A 24745-nucleotide genomic window follows, 5' to 3' on the forward strand; every position below is an offset into this window, starting at 1 on the left:
TGCATTTCATCTCACAAGTCGTAAGAGATTTAGACATTCCCCCACTTCTAAGTTTGTGGTGTAGAAAATCCATCCGAGTCATACAAATTCCCTTCTTATTCGCACTTAGAAGGGGAAAGAAATACAATATGTTGCATTATCCTATAGGAAAAGAAATGTTTAAATCTGTAAGTCATTCAGAAGTTCATTTTATTTAAAAGCAGAAAAGGCCCATCAGCACCCTACTGCCAAACTTCTGTAATATGTTCTGTAAGGTTTGTAGTTTTAACACTGTTTTGGCTGGAGAAGGGGGCTTTCCAGGGTATTCCCCAAATAAGCAGCTTTAATTACACTTTTTTTTTTTTAAGGAGAAAAGCTGGGTGAATGAAGGAGGTGATCAGGTCTCTCTAAACAGATCTGTTCTAAAAATAGAAATGATTTCAGGAGTTACCTTGGCCATTTCTTCCAAATGTTTCGGATCGTTACAACTGCAAGTCGTTGGGTTGAAGATGTGTGCATTAAGGTTGAGTGCAGCCCCATTTTGTAATTAACGCATTCGATGTGTGTCTTCCCCTCTGGGCTAACTTGTCTTCCCGGCACTGTTATTCCCAGCGTGTAACACAGGCTCTGGCACATGTAGGCACTCGGTACAATTTGTTGGAAGGATATGCAAATAAACCAATCAGTGAGGTTTCAGCCAGGCTGCGTAACTCAGGCAAGCGTCTATACTGCGGCTGGCAGACATGGCTTTAAGCAATAGGAAAAAGCCTTGCATTGGACGGGAGGGAGAAGTATGGTCACATACACTTGGAAATAAACCTTTTTTTTTTTTTTTTTTTGGAAATAAACCTTTTGTTCTGAATCTCAGCTGGGCATATTTCTGACTTTTTGAACACAGGTTTACACAATGAAAGAACACATCATATGTCAGAAGTTTTATGGATTGATTCTCATGTTGAGCGGTACCTTTCTCTCAGGTAAGAAAATGTACTTTTGTGATTTCTTTCAATGTCTTATATACAGTAGGTGAAATGAACCATTTGCAAAGTTGTGGGGCTGCCTCTCAACGGCTTCCTTTGGGTCAATATGGCTGCAGGACAAGTTGAAACTTCAGTAAATGCATCCATTCACTCAGGATTGTGTAAGACTGATAGAAAACTGGCTTCAAGTACCCAGTAGTTTGGATGATTGTCTTTGACATTTCATTTTCTTTTTTTTCCTAAATAAAGTAGCCTCCACACCCAACATGGGGCTTGAACTCACAACTCTGAGGTCAAAAGTTGTGTGTTCTACCAACTGAGCCAGTCAGGCGCTGTCTTTGACATTTCTTAATGCAGCTCTGAAATGCCATTTGATGGCTAATGCACACTTAAAAGAAGCTTTCAGTTTTCTTTTGGGCTGTTTTCTCTCATGCAAAATGCTGTATTTAAAGTTCCCTGCAGCATGATAATATCATCTTTCTTTCTTTTAAGATATGTATTTTAGGGGCGCCTGGGTGGCTCAGTCGGTTAAGCATCTGACTTTGGCTCAGGTCACGATCTCACGGTTTGTGGGTTCGAGTCACGCACCAGGCTCTGTGCTGACAGCTCAGAGCCCGGGGCCTGCTTCGGATTCTGTGCCTCCCTCTCTCTCTGCCCCTTCCCCACTTATATTCTGTCTCTCTAAAATAAGTAACATTAAAAAATTTTTTAAAAATACAATATGTATTTTAAATCCAACAGTTTTAAAAATTGTTTTATACGGTCATTATTCTTTTCTTTTACTTTATTTTATTATGTATATATTATGTATTTATTTATTTTATTTTATTATGATATCACCTTTATCTCCTTTACATGGCAACAATCAATCATAGAATGTAGATGGGGAAACTGAGGTGTGCCAAAAGCTGGTCACTGATCCACGGTGACAGGCATCTGTTCTGGGGTGGCCCAGACCTTGCCTAGGCTCTGTGGCAGGACTGGAGATAGATTCTGTCTTTGTTTTTATTCTGCAGTGAATAGATGATTAAGACAATTGAACTGAAGTAGCTGGTAATTTGGAGACTTCAGGAAAAGGTTGTCTTGGAAGGCTGCAACTTTGTCCACATTAAGTAAATTCAGTTGATAGCATTGTTCACTTAGCACATCAGTCTTTAGCTAAAAGGTCATGCGTGCCAGTGAGTGACAATTCTTGATGAAATAGACCTGGGGTTTAATTTGAATAGCCCTCAGATTGAGTGCTAATCTTCTGGAAAAAACACCAAATCATCATCACCATCAACAACAAACACTGACTGGCTTCTTGCTGTGTGCAGGGCCTGATGGGAAACCATGTTTCTCATAATAAAGCTTGAAATGGGACCTATGGGGCACAGCGGCGACTCTGTCACCTGGCCTTGACTACCTGCTAAGATGTTGATTTATCTTTCCCTGCCTGTTTCCTCAAAGGCCAGAAGCTGTTTCCTCCATTTCTCTGTCCAAAACATACAGCACAGGACTTGACCCACAGGTTAGGCATTAGGTACCTATTTGCTGATTCACTAAGTTTGTTTTATTTAATAAATTAATGCAACTTGAAATCACACATTTTTGAACTCCTGTTTGGTGATGCTATATGTGACACAGACTCTACGTGGGTTTTTTTTTTTGAGGGGTCACGGGGCATGAAATAGAGGGATCTAGGAACAGAGGGATCTGGAAGTCTTTACTGTAGTCATGAAAGAAAAAGTGGAAGAATGTGTTGTCCTGGAAAATGAGAATGAGTTTGTGAGGAATGTCACTGGTCAATGGAAATTATGATGGGTAGGCAGATTTTCAACCTGAAGAAGTCATTTTAAAGCATTCACAAGGTTTTCCAGACTAAGTCTCAAAACCATGGGTCAAGACAATGATTTTTTTTTTGAGGTTATCAAATAATTAATTCTAATTGTTCTTCAATTGGCGAGAAGCTCATCGTTTTCTTCCTGGGGGGTGGGGGAGGATTCTGTCCTTGAAACAATGGCATAACTAAGGTTCGGTTCCCTTCGGGCTCCAGATGAGTCACCAGCTTCCCAACTGTGAGGGTCATCGTAGGATAGAGCGCTAAGGGCAACACTGGGCACAAGACTCAGATGCTCTAAATGGACGGAGCCAGAGTGTGGAAAAAAGCCATGTTCCTGGAAGAACACCAAAGGTCAAAAAGAAGAAACCAAGTCTGTCCTAAGGTCTAAGGGTTGAGAGCCGAGGCAGCAAGAATGGATGAAGACAGGTCAGGGACTGAATAGTTGCAGAATGGAGCAGGAGATGAGGAATAAACCTGAAATAGACTCCTCACTGGTCTTCCTGCTTCTACTCGTGCTCTGCTATAGCCCGTTCTCCACACCACGGCCAGAGCAATCCTTTAACGTGTCAAGTCAGAGCGTGTCACTTTTTTTTTTTTTTACTCAAAACCTGCTAATACATTTCCATGACAATTAGAATACAATCGCAATTCTTTTTTAAAGATAAACTGCAGATCCTTTTATGTAAGTTTATGTATTCATTTTGCGAGAGGAAGAGAGAGAAGCAGGGGAGGGGCAGGGGGAGAGGGAGACAGAGAGAATCCCAAGCAGGCTCCGCTCTGTTAAGCGAGGAGCCCGATGTGGGGCTCGAACTCACGAGCCATGAGATCATGACCTGAGCTGAGATCAAGAGCTGGATGCTCAACCGACGGAGCCACCCAGGTATCCCAGTCCAAATTCTTTAATAAGACCTAAAAAGCACTGTGTGATCTGGTCTCCCACTGCTTCTTGGGCCTCATTTCCTACCATGCTGCCTCTCTCACTCCACCCCAGACGTGCTGGCTTCCTTCCTATTCCTTGAACATGTCAAGCACAGTCTTACTTTAGGGCCTTTATATATGCTATTACCCATGTCTGGGTCACTCTTACTCCACATCTTTGTAGCCCTGGCTGTTTTTAGTCTCCTAGAACTGGGTGGAAACGACTCTTCTCTCAGAGGGGTCTTCCTAAACTATCCTGTCTAATGTAGATATTCCCATTCGCCTTATCCCCATTAGCTAACTCATCAGCTTATTAATTTCCTTCAGAGCACTTTTCACAATTTGTAATTCTTTTTTTTTAAGATTTTATTTTTAAGTAATCTCTACACCCAACATGGGGCTCAAACTCACAACCCCGAGATCAAGAGCACAAGTTCTACCGACTGAGCCAGCCAGGCACCCCACAAGTTGTAATTTTTTTTTCTTTTTTAAATGTAATTTGTTGTCAAGTTAGCTAACATACAGAGTATACGGTGTGCTCTTGGCTTCGGGAGTAGATTCCCATGATTCATTGCTAATTTGTAATTCTTATATTTACTTGTTTATTGACTACCTCTCTCTCTGGAATGTAAGCTGATTAGGGCCAAGGACCTGAGGTGAATATGAGTTCGCTCTAGCACTGATACATAGTTGAGTAGATGAATTCTCCAGGGTTCTTCTGGCTTTCTGAGTAAAGACATCCATTTTGTAGGGTAAGACATGGGCCTTGGACCCAAAATTTGAAGGAACAATCACATTACCTATGTGGGGGTGATTCTTCTGCTTCCTATTTTGAGAAGAATTCTTGACAGGCCTCATATGTGGTCAGCGTCCTGTGGCCTGGAAGAGCAGGTGTGTTGGAAAACTCTGTGGTTAGTGACTGGTGACAGAAACGAGGCTCAAAGGTGGATGCTTTTACATATGACAGATCTGGCTTATCCACAGGTTAGCCGGTTACTCACAAGACCAGCGGGAAGTGTAGGCAGTGGGTATCAGGCAGTAACTCCCATTCTCTATGGCTGTTCACGTGATGACCATGGTGTTGTGGGTAATGGAGCTCCCCAGTATCAAGCATCTATCCACAGATCAACTCAGACAGCCACGGATCTGCTAGGACTCAGACCTGGTCTACAAGAGTTTTCCACGCTCCTGAACATTCGTTTGCGAGAGTTTGTGATACTCAGAGCCAGAAGGCCCTTTGTGCAGGTATAGGTTTCACATACTATGGAAATGAGGGTCCGCCCACTCCCCTTTTAGGAGCGAGTGCTGACATTTCCCAGTTGAGGCAGGCATGGTGTACCCTTGTGGAATGCCCGTCCTCAGGGTGGCCAGATTTTCCAGGGTATAAAAGCAGCCGAGGCCTCTGGTGGGTCCCTTCCCTAAAATTTGCTCTGCCTTGTCTCCCCCTTCTGATAGGAGGTATTTCCAGGTGGTTAGCTGGGCCTTGAGCCTTATGCAGTATTATGAATTGAATTGTGTCCCCCCCAAATTCATATGTTGAGGTCCTCTCCCTCAGCACCTCAGAATGTAATCACATTTGGGAGTAGGGTCAATGCAAACGTAATTAGTTAAGTAAAGTTGGGGTCATACTGGAGTAGGGTGGGCCCCTAATCTGAGATGACTGGTGTCCTTATAAAAGGAGAAAATTTGCACACAGACACGCATACAGGGAGAGGTGGAGGTTGGGGAGATCAAAAGAAGTCACAAAACACCAAATGTTGCCAGCAAACCAGAATCTAGGAGAGAGACAAGGCACAGGTTTTCCCCCTCAGAGCCCTTAGAAGGAAAGGACGCTGCCGACACTTTGATCTCAGCTGGTAGCCGCCAGAGCTGTGGGACAATAAATGTCTGTGGTTTAACGCACTGGTCTGTGGTACTTTGTTACAGCACCCAAACGACTGCTCAGTAAGGCTCTCTGGATTGGAAATCTTGAGTAAAATAGAGGAGAGCAGGTCACCTCATCGGGGGAGAAACAGAGACCAGGCCATGCCTATGGTGCCAGACTGTGATGAGCTTCATTCGTCCACTCCCCCTAAGATGGTTCAAGGCAGTGTATCTAGAATCTCAGGCCCCTAAGTTTTGAAACACTTTAACATTTCAAGGAGAAACTTGGCCTAGAGAGGACAGAGAAACAAATACAGGATATATCTGATGATTGCTTAATGCTGTCTGCAGAAAATTAAGGGGTTGTGCAGAAAAAGAATCATTTGGATTGCTTGTCTCTTAGAATTCTAAGCCTTTTACTCCGTGACTTTTAAAATGAATGTATTTGTGACTTTTGGGGTCCGATAGGAAGAGGAAACTTTACAGTTCAGAACTTCTCATTCTATGTCAGATACTTCGCTCACATCTCTGATGCCTTTGCACAAGGAACGGCCCTCTATCTGCCATCCATTAGACTCCAACTCAGTGCCCTAATAGTGGGCAAACCATTGATCAGAAAATAGCTATAAAGGACCTAATATGTACCAGCCATGATGCTGGGCACTGGAAACTGGCAGTAGAGGGCCAAGACTCTGGTTAAGCCACTGCCCTGGAAAATCAGTCAATACAAGAGTTGGAGCATTCTGGGAAAAACTGGCGTTATTTCATGCTCAGTGAATTCAGTTCTGCTTCAAAATTGTGTAAACATGGCATCACCAGGCAGAGCAGCTTTGGAACTTAGCAAGAAGCAAAGTAAAATTACATACTGAGTAATCATTATAGCAAGAGTTTTATTTTCCCCCCAGGATCTGCCAGAGACAGACCTGGGACACAATCTTTTGCTCTATCAATCTTTTTTTTAAAGATTTAAAAAATTGTTAAGGCATCTCTACATCCAACATGAGGCTTGAACCCACAACCCCAAGACCAAAGTCGCATGCTCTTCTGACTGAGCCAGCCAGGTGCCCCTGAAAATTTCTTTTTTTTTTTTTTTAAGTAAGCTTTACATCTAATATGGGTCTTTAACTCACGACTCTGAGATTAAGAGTCTCATGCTCTACCCATTGAGCCAGCCAGGTTCCCCTAGACACAAAAATTCTTAACAAAATACTAGCAGACTGAATCCAGCAATATATTGAGAGGATTATATACCTTGACCAAGTGGAATTTATCCCACGAATGAATGCAAAGGTGGTTCGACATGTAAAAATTGATCAATTAACGTAATACAACACATTTCTAGCCTGAAGGGGGGAAAACCACAGGATCGTCTCAATTGATGCAGGAAAAAAGTTTGACAAAAATCCAACACCTTTTCATGACTAAAACACTTGCCACACTAGAAATGGAAGGGAACTTCCTCCACCTGATAAGACCATCTAGCTAAGGCCCACAGTAAACATTATACTTAATGATGAAAAGCTGAAAACTTTCCCCTAAGATCGGGAACAAGACCAGAATACCCACTTTTACCACTTGTATTCAACATTACCAGAAGTTCTAGCCAGAGAACTTGGGCAAGAAAAAGATATAAAAGGCATCCAAACTGGAAATAAAAAGTAAAACCATCTCTATTTGCAGATGATTACATGTTCTTACATATAGAACGCCCTACAGAATCTGCAAAAAAAAAAAAAAAAAAAAAAGACATTTAAGTTAATAAACACATTCAGCCAAGTTGCAAGACACAAGATCCACACAAAAATTTAGTGGTATTTCTATGTACTAGTAAGGCGCAATCTGAAACAAAGTTACAAAAATAATTTCATTTACAATAGCATATAAAAGAATAACATACCTATGGGGCAGCTGGGTGGCTCAGTCGGTTAAGTGTCCGACTTCAGCTCAGGTCATAATCTTGTGGCTTGTGGGTTCCGGCCCCGCGGCCGGCTCTGTGCTGACAGCTCAGAGCCTGGAGCCTGCTTTAGATTCTGTGTCTCCCTCTCTCTCTCTCTACCCCTCTTCCACTCACGCTCTTTCTCTCTCTCTCTCTCTAAAAAATAAACATTTTTAAAAATTAAAAAAAAGAATAAAATACCTAGGAATAAATTTAACCAAGTAGTTGAAAGACTTCTACATTCAAACTGCAAACATTGCTGAAAGAAATTAAAGGAGACCTAAATAAATGGAAAAGATCCCACGTTCACGGATTTAATATTAAGGTAACATGATTTAGGGGTGCCTGGCTGGCTCGGTCGGTAGAGCTATTTGACTCTTGATCTTGGGTTTATTGGGCATACAGCTTACTTTAAAAAAAGATAACAGGATTTAATATTAAAATGTCAATATTCCCCGAAGATATCTACAAATTAATTGCAAATCTTATCAAAATCCAAGGGCTTATTTTTTTTTTAACAGATAAGGAAAAGATGATTGTGCAATTCATATGGAATTGCAAGGGACCCTGAATAGCCAAAACGATCTTGAAAAAGAACAAAGTTGGAGAATTCACACATCCCAGTTTCAAAACTTACTACAAGGTTATGGTAATCAAAACAGTATGTTATTGGCATCAGAACAGATATAGGTTAATGGCACAGAATGGAAAGTCCAGAAAGAAACCCATGCATATATGTATGGTCAGTTAATTTTTCACAAGGGGGCCAAGAGCATTCAATGGGGAAAAATAGTCTCTTCAACAAATGGTGCTAGCCCAACTGGACATGTAAACTTATACATATACATATAAACACATAAAAAGAATGAAGTTGGACTCCCTCTTCACACCATGTACAAAAATTAAGTCAAAGTAGATGAAAGACCAGACGTAAGAACAACTATAAAAAACGGAAGAAATCTTCATGACCTTGGTTTTGGCAATAGAGTCTTAGAACCGACACCAAAAGAATGAGCAGTGGGGCGCCTGGGTGGCTCAGTCAGTTAAGCATCTGACTCTTGATTTTAGCTCAGGTCGTGATCTCATGGTTCGTACATTCGAGCCCTGTGTCAGGCTCCTTGCTGACGGTGCGGAGCCTGCTTGGGATTCTTTCTCTCTCTCTCTCTCTCTCTGCCCCTGCCCTGCTCTCTCTCTCTCAAAATAAATAAACAACAACAACAAAAGAATAAGCGGGAAAAGAAAAAATGGATAAATTGGATTTCATCTGAATTAAAGATTTACGCATCAAAGGACACTATCAAGAAACTGAGAAAACAAACTAGAGAATGGGAGAAAATGTTTTCCAGTCACACATCTCATAAGGTCCTAGGATCTAGAATATATATCGGGGCACCTGGGTGACTCAGTCCATTGAGCGTCCAACTTTGGCTCCGGTCATCTTGCGGTTTGTGAGTTTGAGCCCCCGCATCGGGCTCACTGCTGTCAGCTTTGGATCCTCTGTCCCTGTCTCTCTACCTGTTCTCCAGTCGTGCTCTGTCTCTTTCAAAAATAAATAATAAAACATTTTTTAAAAAATAGAACAGGGGCGCCTGGGTGGCTCAGTTGGTTGGGTGACTGACTTTGGCTCAGGTCATGATCTGACAGTTTGTGAGTTCGAGCCCCACGTTGGGCTCTGTGCTGACAGCTCACAGCCTGGAGCCTGCTTCGGATTCTGCCTCTCTCTACCCCTCCCCTGCTCATGCTCTGTGTCCCTCTGTTTCTCAATAATGAATAGTCATTAAAAAATTTTAAAAAATAGAACATATAAAGAGTGCTTACAATTCAACAACAAAAAGACAAATGACACAACTTAAAAATGGGCAAAGGGCTTGAATAGACATTTCTCCAAAGAAGATATGCACATGGCCAACAAGCACATGAAAAGATGCTCAATGTCATTAGTCCTTAGGGAAATGTAAACCAAAACCATGGGGAGACACCACTCCACACCCTCTGTGATGGTTATAACACTAATTTAAAGAAATGGAAAATAGCAAATGTTGGTGACGAAGTAGAGAAATTAGAACCCTTATAAACTGCTGGAGGGAATATGAAGTGGCTGCTGTGGAAACCAGTGGCTGTTACTCAGTAAGTTAAACACAGAATTACTACATGACCCATCCTAGATATGTACCCAAAAGCAACGAAGGCATGTTCACACAAAACAAATGACATGAGTGTCCACAGAGGCACTGTTCATAATAGTTAAAAGGTAGAAACAACCCAAAAGTCCGTTAACAGATGAGTCAGTAAACAAAATGTAGTATATCCCTACAATGGAATGTCATTCCACCATCAAAAATAACGATGTATTGGGGCGCCTGGCTGGTTCGGTTGGAAATGCGTGTGACTCTTGATCTCAGAGTTATGAGTTCGAGCCCCACGTTGCGTGTAGAGATTACTTAAAAAAAATAAGATCTTAAAAAAAAATAATGATGTACCGATGCGTGCTGAAACATGGATGGATTTGGAAACATTGTGCGAAGTGCAAGAAACTAGAAACTAGAAAGGTCACTTGGATGTTTCTATTTATATGAAATGTCCAGAATAGTCAAATCCATACAGACAGAAAGTAGATTAGTGGTTGCCAGCAGGACGGAGGAGGGAAGGGTCGTTGACTGCTTGACGGATATGGGGTTTCCTTTTGGGAGGCTGAGGATGTTCTAGAACTAGATAATGGTGATGGTCATATCCCATCACGAATGTACTGACTGCCACTGAACTGTACACTTTAAAATGATTCATATGGTGAATTTTGTAGTATGTGAATTTTCTCAATGTAAATAAAATGGTGCCTGGCACTCCCAGGGCTGTAACAGAGCCATTTAAACGAGGCTCGTAAGTTTTTCCTAACATGGGAGATACTTATGTCATCATGTTACGTGAGAAAAGCAGGGTACCAAATTTTCCATACAATATGATCTCAGCCACGTAGAAATAAACAAAACTCGTGCACGGAAGAAAAGGAACGCCAAAGGAAACTTGCCAAAATGTTGTCTCCGGGTGGTAGGGCTCTGGCTGACTTTGTTCTCATCTTTTTACTTTTCTAATGCTTTCCATTTTTTCTTTTAAAAAGCATGCACAGTATCACTTCTATAATGGAAGAAACAGGGTTTTTCTTTTAAGTGAGGAAAACAATAAATGTAATTGAAAATAAAAGGAAACAGGATAGGGGCGAGGAGACACAGAGGAGCCAAATCAAGAGGGAACACGCTTCGGGGGAGCAATCATGCAATTTGGGCTTGAAAATTGCCAGGGAACAGATGGCAGCGTCCAAGCAGACATCTGCAATGGATAGTTAAATCATATGCAAAGGCACAAGTGGCCTTTGAAGCAGGCCCTGGAGAGGCCCAGCTGAGAACGCTGCTCGCCAGTCCAAACAGAAGGGCAAAGCCCTTGTCCCGCCTCGGCACAGCCTGGTCCCCTCTGAGCCCCAGCTGGGGGCCCGGGGGCTGCAGCAGGGCTCCGTGCAGACGCTCTTGCCTGTGTGAGGGTACAAAAGAGGTTTGGGAGAAGAAAGAGACTTCTAATAATGACAGTGGTGAACATGGCAGCTGACATTCACAAGGGGCTTCACAGTTTATAAACATTTCATACATAAAATCTAAATGGCACTTATTACCGCGCCATCTCTCATAATGGCCCTGTGAGGACGGTAATTATTATTCCTATCTTACCATGGAGGAATGAGACACAAAGAAGTGACGTACGTGTATTTAACATTCATACAGTGCTCACTAAATGCCACTGTCCTAAAAGCTTTCTCGTGCGTTAATTGTCCACGTTCATGCAGTGAGTAAGGGGCAGACCTAGGACTCAGAGCTGGTTCTTTGGACTCCATTACACCAACTTCTGCTCATTTCCAGGTAGACCTTACCTCTGCCCCCAGAAACACAGAGTCTCAAGTATGGCCACAAGTGGTTCTATCGATCGATCGATCCATCCATCCATCCATCCATCTTTATTTTTCTGATTATAAATTTAACACATGATTGTATAAAAAGTGCAAATATCGGGGCACGTCGGTGGCTTAGTCCATTAAGTGTCTGAGTTTGGCTCAGGTCGTGATCTCACCATTTGTGAGTTTGAGCCCCGCATCGGACTCTCTGCTGACAGCACAGAGCCCGCTTTGGTTCCTCTGTTCCCCTCTCTGCCCCTCTCTCTCTCACACACTCTCTCTCAAAAAAAAAAAAAAAAATTAAGGGGCCCCTGGGTGGCTCAGTTGTTTAAGCGTCATGATCTCATGGCTCGTGAGTTCAAGCCCCATGTCAGGCTCTATGCTGACAGCTCAGAGCCTTGGAGCCCGCTTCGGATTCTGTGTCTCCCTCTCTCTCTGCCCCTCCCCCACGCACGCTCTGTCTCTTTCTATCAAAAAATAAATAAAATTTTGAAAAATTCTATAAAAAGTAAACATTAAAAACAAAAAAATAAAAAGTGCAAATATTACTGAAATAAGTAACATAGAAAGTAAAACTCCCCCTAAATCTCACACCTAAAGATACTCATTCTTAACTGCTTGGTGTGTGTTTTTCCGGCTTTTTTTCTATGCTAAGGCACATATTTTTCTCTTATTTTAAACAGTAGGATAATATTCTGTCTATACTTATGTAACTCACATTTCATATAATATGGAGCCTTGGAAATCTCTCCATGATTGTATTGATCTACCTTGTTTGCTTTAATTGTCCATTATACAGAGGTAACAGTTGCTTAACTAGTCACTTATGGACTGACATACAAATATTCTTACTTTTTCTCAACTACAAACAATACCGCAATAAATATCCTGGTACTTGCATTATTGTATACATGTACATTTGTCTAGAATAAATTGATAGAAATGGAATTGATGGGTCAAAAGTATATACACAGCTATACACAATGAAAGTGTTCATAGATATTGGCAAATTGCCCATCAGAAAAAAAGACTGTCTTGGGGAGCCTGGCTGGCTCAGTCAGCAGAGCTATGTAACTCTTGATCTCCAGATCATGAGTTCCAGCCCCAAGTTGAGAGTAGAGTTTACAAAAAAAAAAAAAAAAAAAAAAGACTGAATTATTGTGCTGGTTGAACATCTTTGTGAATATGCTAAAAAACATTGATCCTCCTCCAGGAGCCTTCTTTTTCTTTTTAAAGATTTTTAAAAAAATGTTTGTTTATTTTTGAGAGAGAGAGCAAGTATGAGCAAGGGAGGGGCAGAGAGAGAGGGAGGCAGAGGAGCTGAAGCAGGTTCTGTGCTGACAGCAGAGAGCCTGATGTGGGGCTCGAACTCATGAACCATGAGATCATGACCTCAGCCAAAGTCAGACACTTAGCTGAGCCACCCAGGTGCCCCTAAAGATTTTATTTACTTTTGTTTTAAAAAAATTTTTAATGTTTATTAATTTTTTGAGAGACAGAGAAAGACAGAGTGAGAGTGGGGGAGGTGCAGAGAGAGAGGGAGACCCAGGATCCGAAGCAGGCTCCAGGCTCTGAGCTGGCAGCACAGAGCCCGATGCGGGGCTCGAGCTCACAAACCGTGAGATCATGACCTGAGCCGAAGCTGGACACTTAACTGACTGAGCCACCCAGGCGCCCCAAGATTTAATTTTTTTAAAGTAATCTCTGTACCCAATGTGTTGCTCGAACTTATAAATAACCCTAAGATCAAGAGCCACATGCTTGGGACGCCTGGCGGGCTCAGTCAGTGGAACATGCAACTCTTGATCTCAGGGTTGTGAGTTGGAGCCCCACGTTGGATGTAGAGATTACCAAAAAATAAATAAACTTAAAGAAATAGATCGTACTAATTGGTGCTCCCACGACAGTGTATTAAAAGGACTTGTTTCCTCACAAGCTTGTCAATGCTGGCTATTCTCAGTCTAAAGTGCTATCATTTCAAAAGGTAAAAATGGTTATCTCCTTGTTGTAACTTGTGTTTCAAAAATAGCGAGGGGCCATCTTTTTATATTTCTGATGCAGTTATGTTGCATGTTTGTGTCCTTTGGCAACTGGCTTTGTATGAGTATATTGCAGAGAGGAGGGGCCCTGTAGATAATATGGGATTATGATACATTCTCCTTTAAAGGACAAATGAGCCTTGGAGATTTATGCTCACCATAAAACCTGTTCTTAAACGTTGTATTTGACGTCATTTTGGGGGGTTGAACAGAAAAGCAGTTAACCAACCATAATCGAGATTTGGGTTTCATAGTGATTATCGCCTTGTGGGATGACCTCTAGATTTATTAGCCACATGAAAGATGATAAGATAATATAATCACATAAGCCAGGGATAGAAATAAACATTTGCTCATCCACCATGGACAGTTCAGAAATAGCTCACTGGCAGGTGGATGGTATGGGTTCCGGCACATGGCGGGAGGCGGGGGGGTGGGGGGTGGGGTGTGTGTGCCCGTGTGTGCGCATGCGTGCGTGTGGGCAGGCACGTACTTGTTTGCCTTTGAAAGACATCAGTGGAGGAATGGAGGGCGAGAGAATATTGTAGGGCTGGAGAATACCTAGAAGCTTTCATCTGGGGACACCTTCCAGAAGCAGGGAAGCGGTCACTTCCTGCCAGCCTTTGTAGTGTGCTGTTCTGGCAGGACACTGTCAGTTGTAGAGTGGCGGTCCCCGTGTCACATCCCTAATGCAGAGAGAGGTTGGAATTCTGTTCTGTCATAAAGCTCTTTTTGGTTTGTCAGGTACCGTGCTGGGGCTGGACTTAGGTTGATATTTGCCAATTCTCAGATATTTGCCTCGTGGCCTGGGGTGTGAGGTTTGTAACGCTGATACTGTCACCATTCACCAATGGCTTCCTGTGAAGCAAAGGGCATGCTCAAGTTTAAATTTTCATAGATATTGCCAGATCGACCACGAAATGACTGTACCGATGGCCGTGTTCTTCAGCAATGTTTGAGAGGGCTCGGCATGCATCATCTCACTTAATCTTCAAGCTTGTAAGGTCACTAGATAGGGGTATTATCTGGTGTAGATTATAATGTGAATGGTGGGCCCGAGTTGTGCCTGCATACTGGGGCCCTGACTCCCCATTTTATTGAGGCAAACGTTGAGGCATGGGGAGGTTAAGGTACTTGTTCAAAGTTACACAGCTGATGAATGTCAGAGCTGAGATTCCAACCCAGGCTCGTTGACTCCAGAGCCAGTGGTAACTGGGTCCATGGCCCCCTGGAACCTCTTAAAGATACGCGGCTCCCTTGGTGAGGAGCTGGAAGGGGGGAATTGGGGTACATTCAAGGCAGTGCCATTTATCTTATTTCTGAGTGCAGACAGAAGCCTTGAAGCTTCGGTATTGTCCGCCTGGTCACCCTCCGGGCCCCTGTCGGTGCCTTCAGCGAGACGCAGTCTCCAGAGACAGAATAAATCAAGTAATTTGGCTCGGGAAAAGGCATTGCAGAAATAAATTGCTGTTGCACCATGAATATAATAAGGCAGTTAGGTAGATGGAAATAGCTATCTTTTGATTACACGAGCGAAGATTATGTGCAGCAAATTTTAAGTCCAAGCTGCCTTTTCTTTGGCCTCTTCCCTGCCAACTACTTACATACTTCTAGCTGCCTCCCCGAAATGTCCAGCTGGTGTGTGCTCTGGGAACACTAATCTGACTTTTCATATTAGCGCAGGCAAAATATAATTAGGAGGAAACTCTTCTGCCAAAAAATGTCACATGCCAATGTCAAACAGAGATGATTTGTGTATCTCCATTATTTGGGCTGTTTTGCATCAGTATTGACTCATAATGGTATTGTGTAACCTGGATATGACTATGTGGCCAAAGATGATAAAATTGAGTTTTTGTTACTGAAATTTCATTTGCTTTCTCTTTCCCCTATCCCCAAATTTGGACAGATGCACTTTCACTGAAAGGAAAAAGACTGGATTTTTATGGAAGAGCTGACACGTACGTGAGCCTGACCAACACGGTTCCTGAACTCAGTCGATTCACAGCATGCATTGACCTGGTATTCGTGGATGACAAATCAAGCGATTGGATGGCCTTCTCCTACGTGGGCAGAGAAGACATAGACCTTGGACTTGCAGGAGACCATCAGCAGCTAATACTGTACAACTTGGGGAGGACTTTTTATATCCGTTACCAACTGACTCCGTTTCAGTGGCATACAATCTGCTTGATATGGGATGGTGTGAAGGGCAGGTTAGAGCTCTTCCTGAATACAGAAAGGATACTGGTAGTGATGGATCAACCACAAAGCCTGACACCTAATGGGACTCTGATTCTAGGACATTTTCTCAAGAACTGGGACAGCCAGGTTAAAAGCCCACTGCCTGGCTTCGCTGGCAGCTTGTACTACTTTCAACTCTGGGACCACGTCCTGGAAAATGAGGACTTTATGAAGTGTTTGGGTGGAAACGTAGTTAGTTGGGAAGAAGATGTTTGGCTCATCAACAAGGTCATCCCAACTGTTGACATGAGACTGCGCTGCTGTGAGTAACTTCTGAATTGTCCTCCTAGGCAAGGGTTGTGCTGATGCAGTCGTCTGCTTGCTGCTCTGGATGACCCACTCTTGGCCAAGGCTCTGTTTTCTTCAGAGGGGCCCCCGGTTGCCACCATTTTGTCATCTTTTTTTTTTTTAATGTAGGACAAATACTATTTTCTTTCCTTTTTTGTGTGTGTTTTATTTTGATATGATTTCAAGCTTGCAGAAAAATTACAACAGGACAGAGAACTTCAATATGTTCTTTACCCACATTCACTGTTACATTTTCCCCATGTTTTATTCTTCTTTTTCCTTCTCTTTCTTCCTCCATTCACACACACACACACACACACACACGCACACGCACACGCACACACACTATCTGTTTCTTAATCATTTGAGAGTAAGTTGCAGACATAATGCCTCATTACCCCTAAATGTCTCAAAATATCTCAGTGTGTACTTCTTTAGAATAAGGACATTCTCTTTGTGGAACACCGATACAGCACGAATATCTAATTCATACTCCATATTCAAATTTAACCAATCATCCTACTAATTTCTTTTATAGCTATTTTTTGATTGGTCCAGGATCCAATTCAAGATCATGCATTGCAGTTAGTTACCACGTCTTGTTAGATGAATCTGGAACAGATCCTTAGTCCTTTCCTGTCTTTCATGATGCCAATTTTTCCCATTACTGGCGATGATCATTTGATTCTGACGATGATTCTAGATTTCTCCACTGTGCAGTTGCTATTTTCCCCTTTGTAATTAACTAATTTCCGGGGGGAATATCTGGAGGCTATGTAAACATCCCATTATTATCAAACTTTCACCCAGTAGTTTTACATCTATTGATGATTCTTGCCTCAGTGACTTGGTTGCATAGTGATGATTTTTAAAACTCCATTATTTTTCAACATGTATTAGTTCGTATTTTATTGTAAGGGAGAGTGTTTTCTTCTTCCACATTTACTTATATATTCCTTCCGTTGTTTATGTGTTTATACCAACACGAACTCATGGATTCTTCCCTTATTCGATGGGTTACAATCTGTTGCTATCATTTATTTTGATGTTCAAATTGGCCCTCTTTTGGCCAGTGGGACACTCTTGTGTCCTTTTGACACATTCCCAGCTTTTTTTTTTTTTTGAGTATTTCCTTAGTTTCAGCACAACAGGATGTTATAGGCTCATCTTGTACTTTTTCTGCTAAGCGCAAGAATCAGCCATTTTACCAAGGAGTCCTGGGTCCTTTTTAGCAAGCAATGGGATTTATAAACCAATTCATTTTTCTTTTGTGAGCAATGATGATGTTAGAGAACTGTTTGGGATGGAGTTCTTGTAAGAAAAGTGGCTTTTTGGAATGACGCATGTTATTTTTCTCCTTCTTTCCAATTTCGATGAGAAAATATAGGGTTGCTTTTCTCTGTACAACCCCATTCTCCCCTCAAATCCAATCTTTTCCACCCTCAGCAGTAGCAGGTCCTGAGCGTGGGTAAAGTCAGTGATAACAACATCCAGATGGGATTTTTTTTTTCTCATTTCCTGAAATGTTCACTCATTTTTAGGTTTTATTGACGATTCTTATGGATTTGGGGGAGAGGTATCAAGGGAATGAGGGCTAGACCCATGCTTAATAGGCTCTCACAGATTATATAGATATGTTTTCACCAGTGGTCTGGGTACTGTTTGAATTAAGGGCAGAGGCACATTCCAGAGGGTTTCTGTGTTTCTTGGAGATCAGACTAAAGCAAAGGAACAGGAATGCTATTCCTTTGGGTGACTACCTGAAGGCATTTGGTTTTTCTCTTTTCTGAAGCCTTGGAAATAAAAGAGAATAGTCCTAGCTGGCTCTGATTACAAAAAGGAGCTAAGGACTAGCAGGTTAAGCCTGAACAGCTCACCCAAAGCAGTTTAAAGTAACTTTATCTTTGATCTAAAGAACCGGAAGTATGGCTCTATTAAATCCATATGCTCAGGAGTGGTTTTTGAAAACCTAATCTGGCTAGTGAATTGCTATGACCTTTTCTACCACTTTGCTGGTAAATTGCTAAATCTAACTGATGCGTTAAAGTGCTAGACAACCCCCATTTACTTTGCTCTGTTGTACACTCTTTAATGTACAATGTATCTTCTTGGTCTGATTGAGTCCTGATAGGCATAATACACAAATCATCCAACACAACAAAAAGGAAAAGAAAACACAATCTGAAATGACAACCAGCAAAAGGAGTAGAAAAGATTATTTCTACTATTCAGGTTTCTTCAAATGTTCTTTCTAAACCTTAGACCAGGGGTCCAGAGGTCCAGAATGGCCTCGATGGGTGGGCAAAGCCCTTGAAATTGCATGCAACATACTAAAAATGCAAGATGGATTCTTTTTTCCTGAGGACGAAGTCTATAGTTTCCATCATATTCAAAAGTATTTTGATAAATTGCTACATTTTACAAAGTTCTTTCGCTGTACCAGGCATGTTACAGATGAGGAAAGAGAGGCTCAACGAGGTTAGGTAAGTTGCTTGATGTCACCAATTAAATTAGTGGAGCTGAGATGTGAGCAAAGATTTGTCCTGTTGCAAAGCTCGTGTTCTTTCACCCCCGCACCGTGCAGGACTATGTCTAGGGGTCTGTGGCCCCCAAAAGATTATGACCACTGTTTTACAAGCTTCCTTTGAAGGGATTTGCTGGTGCTAATAACCCACCTGGGGCAATTCGGCTACTGGCTGCAGCTCACCACAGAAGGAGCTGTAACACCACAGAATTTCTACCTCCGTCCTGGCCACATGACATATGGGGAAAAGGGGGCAATTACATGAATAAATAGGAGTGATTACAACATGCCTAGCTTCAGCTTTTGCCTAATAAACTGGTATTTATGGTCCATAGAAGGATGATGACCTTTAACAAATAAATTTTAATGAGCACATTGCTAGGTTACAAATCTCAATAAATCTATTGACACATAAATTATATATGTATATATTTATATATTCATGAGAACAAGGCTTTTGGGGAACATTTCCTGAAAACCACGAACCCTACCTGGACTTAATAAGCGAGTATTCACTATAGTTGGAGATGTCTCTGGAATATTTAGACAACACAGTGATAAATAATAACAACAGCAAGTTGCCAGTCATTAGTAATTTAATTTTGGAGTCGTTTTTAAGCATCTTTTCTTCGGTTTTAGAAATTACAAATGCAGGTGGTGCCTGGCTGGCTCAGTTGGTAGAGCATGTGACTCTTGATCTCAGGGTTGTGAGTTCAATCCCCATGTTGGGCATGGAGCCTACTTCGAAGAAGAAAAAAATAGGGGTGCCTGGGTGGCTTAGTCGGTTAAGCGTCTGACTTCAGCTTAGGTCATGATCTCAGTTTGTTAAGTTCGAACCCACTTTGGGTGAGCCCCACTTCTCTCTCCCCTGCCAACCCTCTTTCTCCCTCCCTCTCTCTACCCCTTGTGGGATTCTCTCTCTCCCTCTCTATGCCCCTCGCTCACTTGAGCCCTCTCTCTCTCTCAAAAAAAAAAAAAAAAAAAAAAGAAAACAAAGAAAAACTTAAAAAAATTACAAATGCAATACATTATGGTTGTTTATTATATGGAGTTTACTATAATATAAACTCAAACAAGACAAAGTACATGAATATAAAGTAAAACCTACCCCACACCCTCTCCACAGAGGTATCTATTCTTTTAGATTTTTTTTCTATAGATTTATAATGTGTGCTTGTGCGTGTGTGTTTTGTTTTCAAAAAAAACCCAAAAATAATATATGCGTACATACATATTATTTTATCATTTGATGTATTTTTAACTTAATATTATCATGGATGTATCAGTACATTTAGATCAACCTCATCTGTTTTTAGGGCTGCATTTATCCATTGTATAGATGTACTATGATTTATTTAACTCACTACTGATGGGCATTTAAGTTGCTTCCAATTTTTTGCAGTTACAAATAATGCTGTAATAAATTTCCTTGTACGTACATCTAGGTATACGTGGGCTAGCAATTTCATAGGGCACATTAGTAAAAGTAGAATTGCAAGGGAAAAGAACATAAGCTTTAACAATTTAAATTGATTTACCATTTTTACTAGCTATTTTATTAATTTAACTATTCATTAAGATGGGTTTCTTTTGGGGCACCTGGGTGGCTCAGTCGGTTGGGCGTCCGGCTTCGGCTCAGGTCATGATCTCATAGTCCGTGAGTTCGAGCCCCGTGTCGGGCTCTGTGCTGACAGTGCAGAGCCTGGAGCCTGCTTCGGATTCTGTGTCTCCTTCTCTCTCTGCCCCTCCCCTGCTCATGCTCTGCCTCTCTCTGTCTCAAAAATAAAAACATTAAAAAAAATTTAAAAAAAAGATGGGTTTCTTTTGGGGGTGCCTGGGTGGCTCAGTCAGTTAAACGTCCAACTTTGGCTCAGGTCATGATCTCATGGTTCATGAGTTCGAGCCCTGCATCGGTCTCTGTGCTGACAGCTCAGAGCCTGGAGCCTGCTTCGGATTCTGGGTCTCCCTCTCTCTCTGCCCCTCTGCCACTCGTGTTTTGTCTCTCTCAAAAAGAAATAAACATTACAAAATTTTTTAATTTTTATTTTATTTTTTTATTAAGTAGCAAAAATTCTTTTTTATTTTTTTTCATTTTATTTTTTATTTTTTAAAATTTACATCCAAAAAAAAATTTACATCCAAATTAGTTAGCATCTATCTAGTGCAACAATGATTTCAGGAGTAGATTCCTTAGTGCTCCTTACGCATTTAGCCCATCCCCCCTCCCACAACCCCTCCAGCAACCCCCAGTTTGCTCTCCACATCTATGAGTCTCCTCTGTTTTGTCCCCCTCCCTGTCCCCATATCATTTTTGCTTCCCTTCCCTTATGCCCGTCTTCCCTGTCTCCCAAAGTCCTCATATGAGTGAAGTCATATCATCTCCGTCTTTCTCTAACTTCACTCAGCACAATACCCTCCAGTTCCATCCACATAGTTGCAAACGGCAAGATTTCCTTCCCTTTGATTGCCGAGTAATACTCCATTGTATATATATACCACATTTTCTGTATCCATTCATCCATTGATGGACATTTGGGCTCTTTCCATACTTTGGCCATTGTTGATAGTGCTGCTATAAACATGGGGGTGCCTGTGTCCCTTCGAAACAGCACACCTGTATCCTGTGGATAAATGCCTAGTAGTGCAATTGCTGGGTCGTAGGGTAGTTCTATTTTTAGTTTTTTGAGGAACCTTCATACTGTTTTCCAGAGTGGCTGCACCAGCTTGCATTCCCACAAAATTTTTTTAAAAGATGGATTTATTTTTTAAAGTAAAAGCAATAGATACACTGGTAAAAATTCAAACAGTGAGTAAGGACATAAATTAAAAGTAAAAGCCTCCCTCTGGGCTGATGGCTCAGAGCCTGGAGCCTGCTTCCGATTCTGTGTCTCCCTCTCTCTCTGCCCCTCCCCCGTTCATGCTCTGTCTCTGTCCCAAAAATAAATAAACGTTAAAAAAAAATTTAAAAAAAATTTAAAAAAAAGTAAAAGCCTCCTTTCTCGTCAATCTCTTGCCTTAAGCGCCTCTCCCTGAAAGTGATGAATGTTAACAATGTCTTATGTATCCTTGCAGACACAATGTAAAGCTTGGTTTACCTGTAAATAGTCTTTGTTTTTCTTTTTGACAGTTGGGATCATCATTATGTGCATAGTCTTCGTATCTGTTTTAAAAATCCATTTAATCATATATTTTGGAGGCATTCCCATATCAGAAAATACAGAACATAGAGCTGCCTGATTATTTGGGAGGAGGGTGTGGGTTAGTATGAGAGAGTAAAGGTCTCCTATAATTTATTCGACGACCTGTCTTTGAAGGACTTTGAAGTTATTTCCAGGTTTCAGCTGTGACAAAGTCTACAGTGTTTTAAAAAGGAATGGTTGGGGGCGCCTGGGTGGCTCAGTCGGTTGGGCGGCCGACTTCAGCTCAGGTCACGATCTCGCGGTCCGTGAGTTCGAGCCCCACGTCGGGCTCTGGGCTGATGGCTCAGAGCCTGGAGCCTGCTTCCGATTCTGTGTCTCCCTCTCTCTCTGCCCCTCCCCCGTTCATGCTCTGTCTCTCTCTGTCTCAAAAATAAATAAAAAAAAAAACGTTAAGAAAAAAAAAGGAATGGTTGGTGACAGTAATTTCTTGAGGTGACCATTAGGGACTGAGCACAACCTGAATTTCCTCTCCAGGTTATGTTGAGTATAATCGCCTAATCTTAGCTCAGACACATGATCCGGCAAAGGATTTGTTCTGAGTTGTGAATGTACGAAGACGAAGAGTCTTCCCAAAGGCGCTCAGACGAAATGAGCCCCTGGTTATGGAGTTGAGAAATCCCCTTGGAAAAGAGTGGAATAACATGAACCAAGCCCATCCCGGGAAGGCTGCACTGTATCGAAACTCAGAGCCCCTGTATCGGTGGAGCTATTGATTTGCTCAGGTTTATTAAGAGATCTAATGCTCCAGCTGCTTTAGAATTACTATGAACTAACCATTCTTAGAATATGCAGAGATTGATGCTACCATTCATGCACTTTCTGAGGCCTTTGCTTGGCCCACTATTAAGCCCGCTAAGCAATTATCAGCTCTGATAGGAAAGGTTCCATAGCGATGGGTTCTACTAGCTAAAAGGCAATTTGGTTTGGCCCTTGTATATCAAGTCTCTGGGCTATCGTCGTTTTTTATCACGAAAGGTAAGCAGAGGCTGTTTGTAGTTTCCTTGAACTTCCTTATTTGTATTCCCCTGCACAGGGTGACGTTCTCCTATAGATTCAGAGATAGACGGTTTCACCTGTCTCTCTCCCTGTCTCAGGATTCATTTTTCATGTCCTTTCCTGGAAACTGAATACAGACACCATTTTGAAACATGTATATTTTTGTCATTATCTTAAAGATGCTCGTTTTGTATTTCTTCTGCCCCATGGGCAGATCTGTCTGTAGCAGTTTCTGGTCACTATTATCTCTCACAAATCTAATAAACACATTCTGAATTATATTTCCAAAGGTCGTGATTGGAAGAAAAAGCCAGATGCAATATGTAGGCTAGAAAACCACAAAGATTTAATATGAGGTGATATACCCAAATCATAAGCAGAATTTGGTACCTTAGCAAATGTTCTACTTAATATTCTGTTGGCAGGTACACCTGCAACAAAATGCCTCATAAATATTCAGCTACTCTATACCTCTGTTCTCTAGCTCCCAATGATTACAATAATACAATTTTGTCTAGAGTGAAGGAGCAAATGGCAATTAAGCCCACAGGCCCCTGTGAATTAGCGTGGATTATCCCCACTTTAATACAGAAATACCAAAGTTCATGCAAATCATTTGTGCAAATGATCACTTGTTCACAAGTGGAAACAGAATGAATGTGGCAAAACATGTTTGCAAGCCCTTCAAAGATGGAGGCCAGACTCCATGGCTTCTGTGGTCCTTCCAGTAGGAATGGACGTTCAGTTATCACTCAACTACCTGCACGGTGTGGGCTTTTGCATTTGCCTTTTTTTTTTTTTTTCAATTGAGATACCTGTAGAGTCACATGCAGCTGGAGATCCCTTGTACAATTTGCTCTGTTTTCCCCAAGAGTAACCTTTTACAAAGCTATAGCATAACGACCAGAATATGGATGTCGATACAACTCGCTAACCGTATTCAGATTTCTCTAGTTTAATACTTGTACCCATTTGCGTGTATTAAGTTCTACATAATTCTATCCCCTGTGTTGATTTGTGCATCTAGCACCACAGTCAAGGCAGGGAACACTTTCAATACTGCAGGGATCCCTCCTGTTGTCCTTTATAAACACAACCACTTCTCTCCTGCCTTTCTCCCCGCTTCCCTCTGCTCCCCACCTCCCTAACCCTTGAAAACCCCTCATCTGTCCACCATTTCTAAAAGTTTGTCATTTCAAAAATGTTAATAAATGGAATCAGACAGTGTGTAACCTTTTGGCATCGGCTCTGCCCCCCCCCCATCAGCATTATTCCCTTGAGTTTCCTCCAGGTTGTGTGTATCCATAGTTTGTTCCTTTCTATTGCTGGGTAGGATTCCATGGTATGGATTTTCCACAGTTTGTTTAGACATTCACCCATTAAAGGGCATTTGGACTGATTCCAGGTTTTGGCTATAGCCACCCCTCAAAAAACCCCCACCACACCCTGCTACAGTCTTTGTGTACAGGTTTTTGTGTAAACACAAATTTTCCTTTCTCTGGGACAAATGCCCAGTAGCGTCATTGCTGAGCCGTATGGTAGTTGCACGTTTAGTTTTCTATGAAACTGTCAGGCTGTTTTCCAAAGTGTCAGTACCTTCTTATATTCCTACCAGCAATGGATGAGTTATGCATTTTCTCTCCATACTTGCCAGCATTTGGTGTTGTCACTGTTTATTATTTTAGCCATTCTGGTAGTGTGTAGTGATGTTTCGTTATGGTTTTAATTTACATTTCCCTGGTGCCTTATGATGTTGAACACCTTTTTCTATGGTTATTTGCCATCTGTACATCCTCTTCAGTGAGCTATTCATGTCTTTTGCCTAGTTTTAAAAATTGGATTTGTTTTACTGTTGAGTCTTGAGAATTCTTTATATATTCTAGTCCTTAGTTGGATATATGTTTTGCAAATATTTTCTCCTACTCTGTAGATTGCTTTTTAAGATCCTTTTTACACGGGCTTTCATGGAGCAAAAGCTTCTAGTTTTGATGAAGTCCAATTTATCAGTTTTTCTTTTTG

At 41.6% G+C, this 24745-nt stretch overlaps 1 protein-coding gene and 1 non-coding gene across 4 annotated transcripts in view; both read left to right on the forward strand.

Moving 5' to 3' along the window:
* LOC109250457 (adhesion G-protein coupled receptor G4-like) overlaps positions 1-17077 on the forward strand; it is a 38300-nt gene extending 21223 nt beyond the window's left edge. For all 3 annotated transcript variants that reach the window (XM_053891329.1, XM_053891328.1, XM_053891330.1), the window contains 2 exons: positions 878-956; positions 15384-17077. In XM_053891329.1, coding sequence (XP_053747304.1) covers positions 878-956; positions 15384-15988 — 684 coding nt within the window. In that variant the 3' untranslated portion in view covers positions 15989-17077. The remainder of the gene's footprint in view (positions 1-877; positions 957-15383) is intronic.
* Positions 17078-19189: 2112 nt separating this feature from the next.
* Positions 19190-19262, forward strand: TRNAK-CUU (transfer RNA lysine (anticodon CUU)). The gene has a single exon. It is a non-coding gene; the product is annotated as a tRNA-Lys (tRNA).
* The last annotated feature ends 5483 nt before the right edge of the window (positions 19263-24745 follow it).

This window comes from Panthera pardus, unplaced genomic scaffold, assembly GCF_024362965.1.
Source record: "Panthera pardus isolate Hobbes unplaced genomic scaffold, ASM2436296v1 HiC_scaffold_27, whole genome shotgun sequence".
NCBI classification, from domain to species: Eukaryota; Metazoa; Chordata; class Mammalia; order Carnivora; family Felidae; genus Panthera; species Panthera pardus.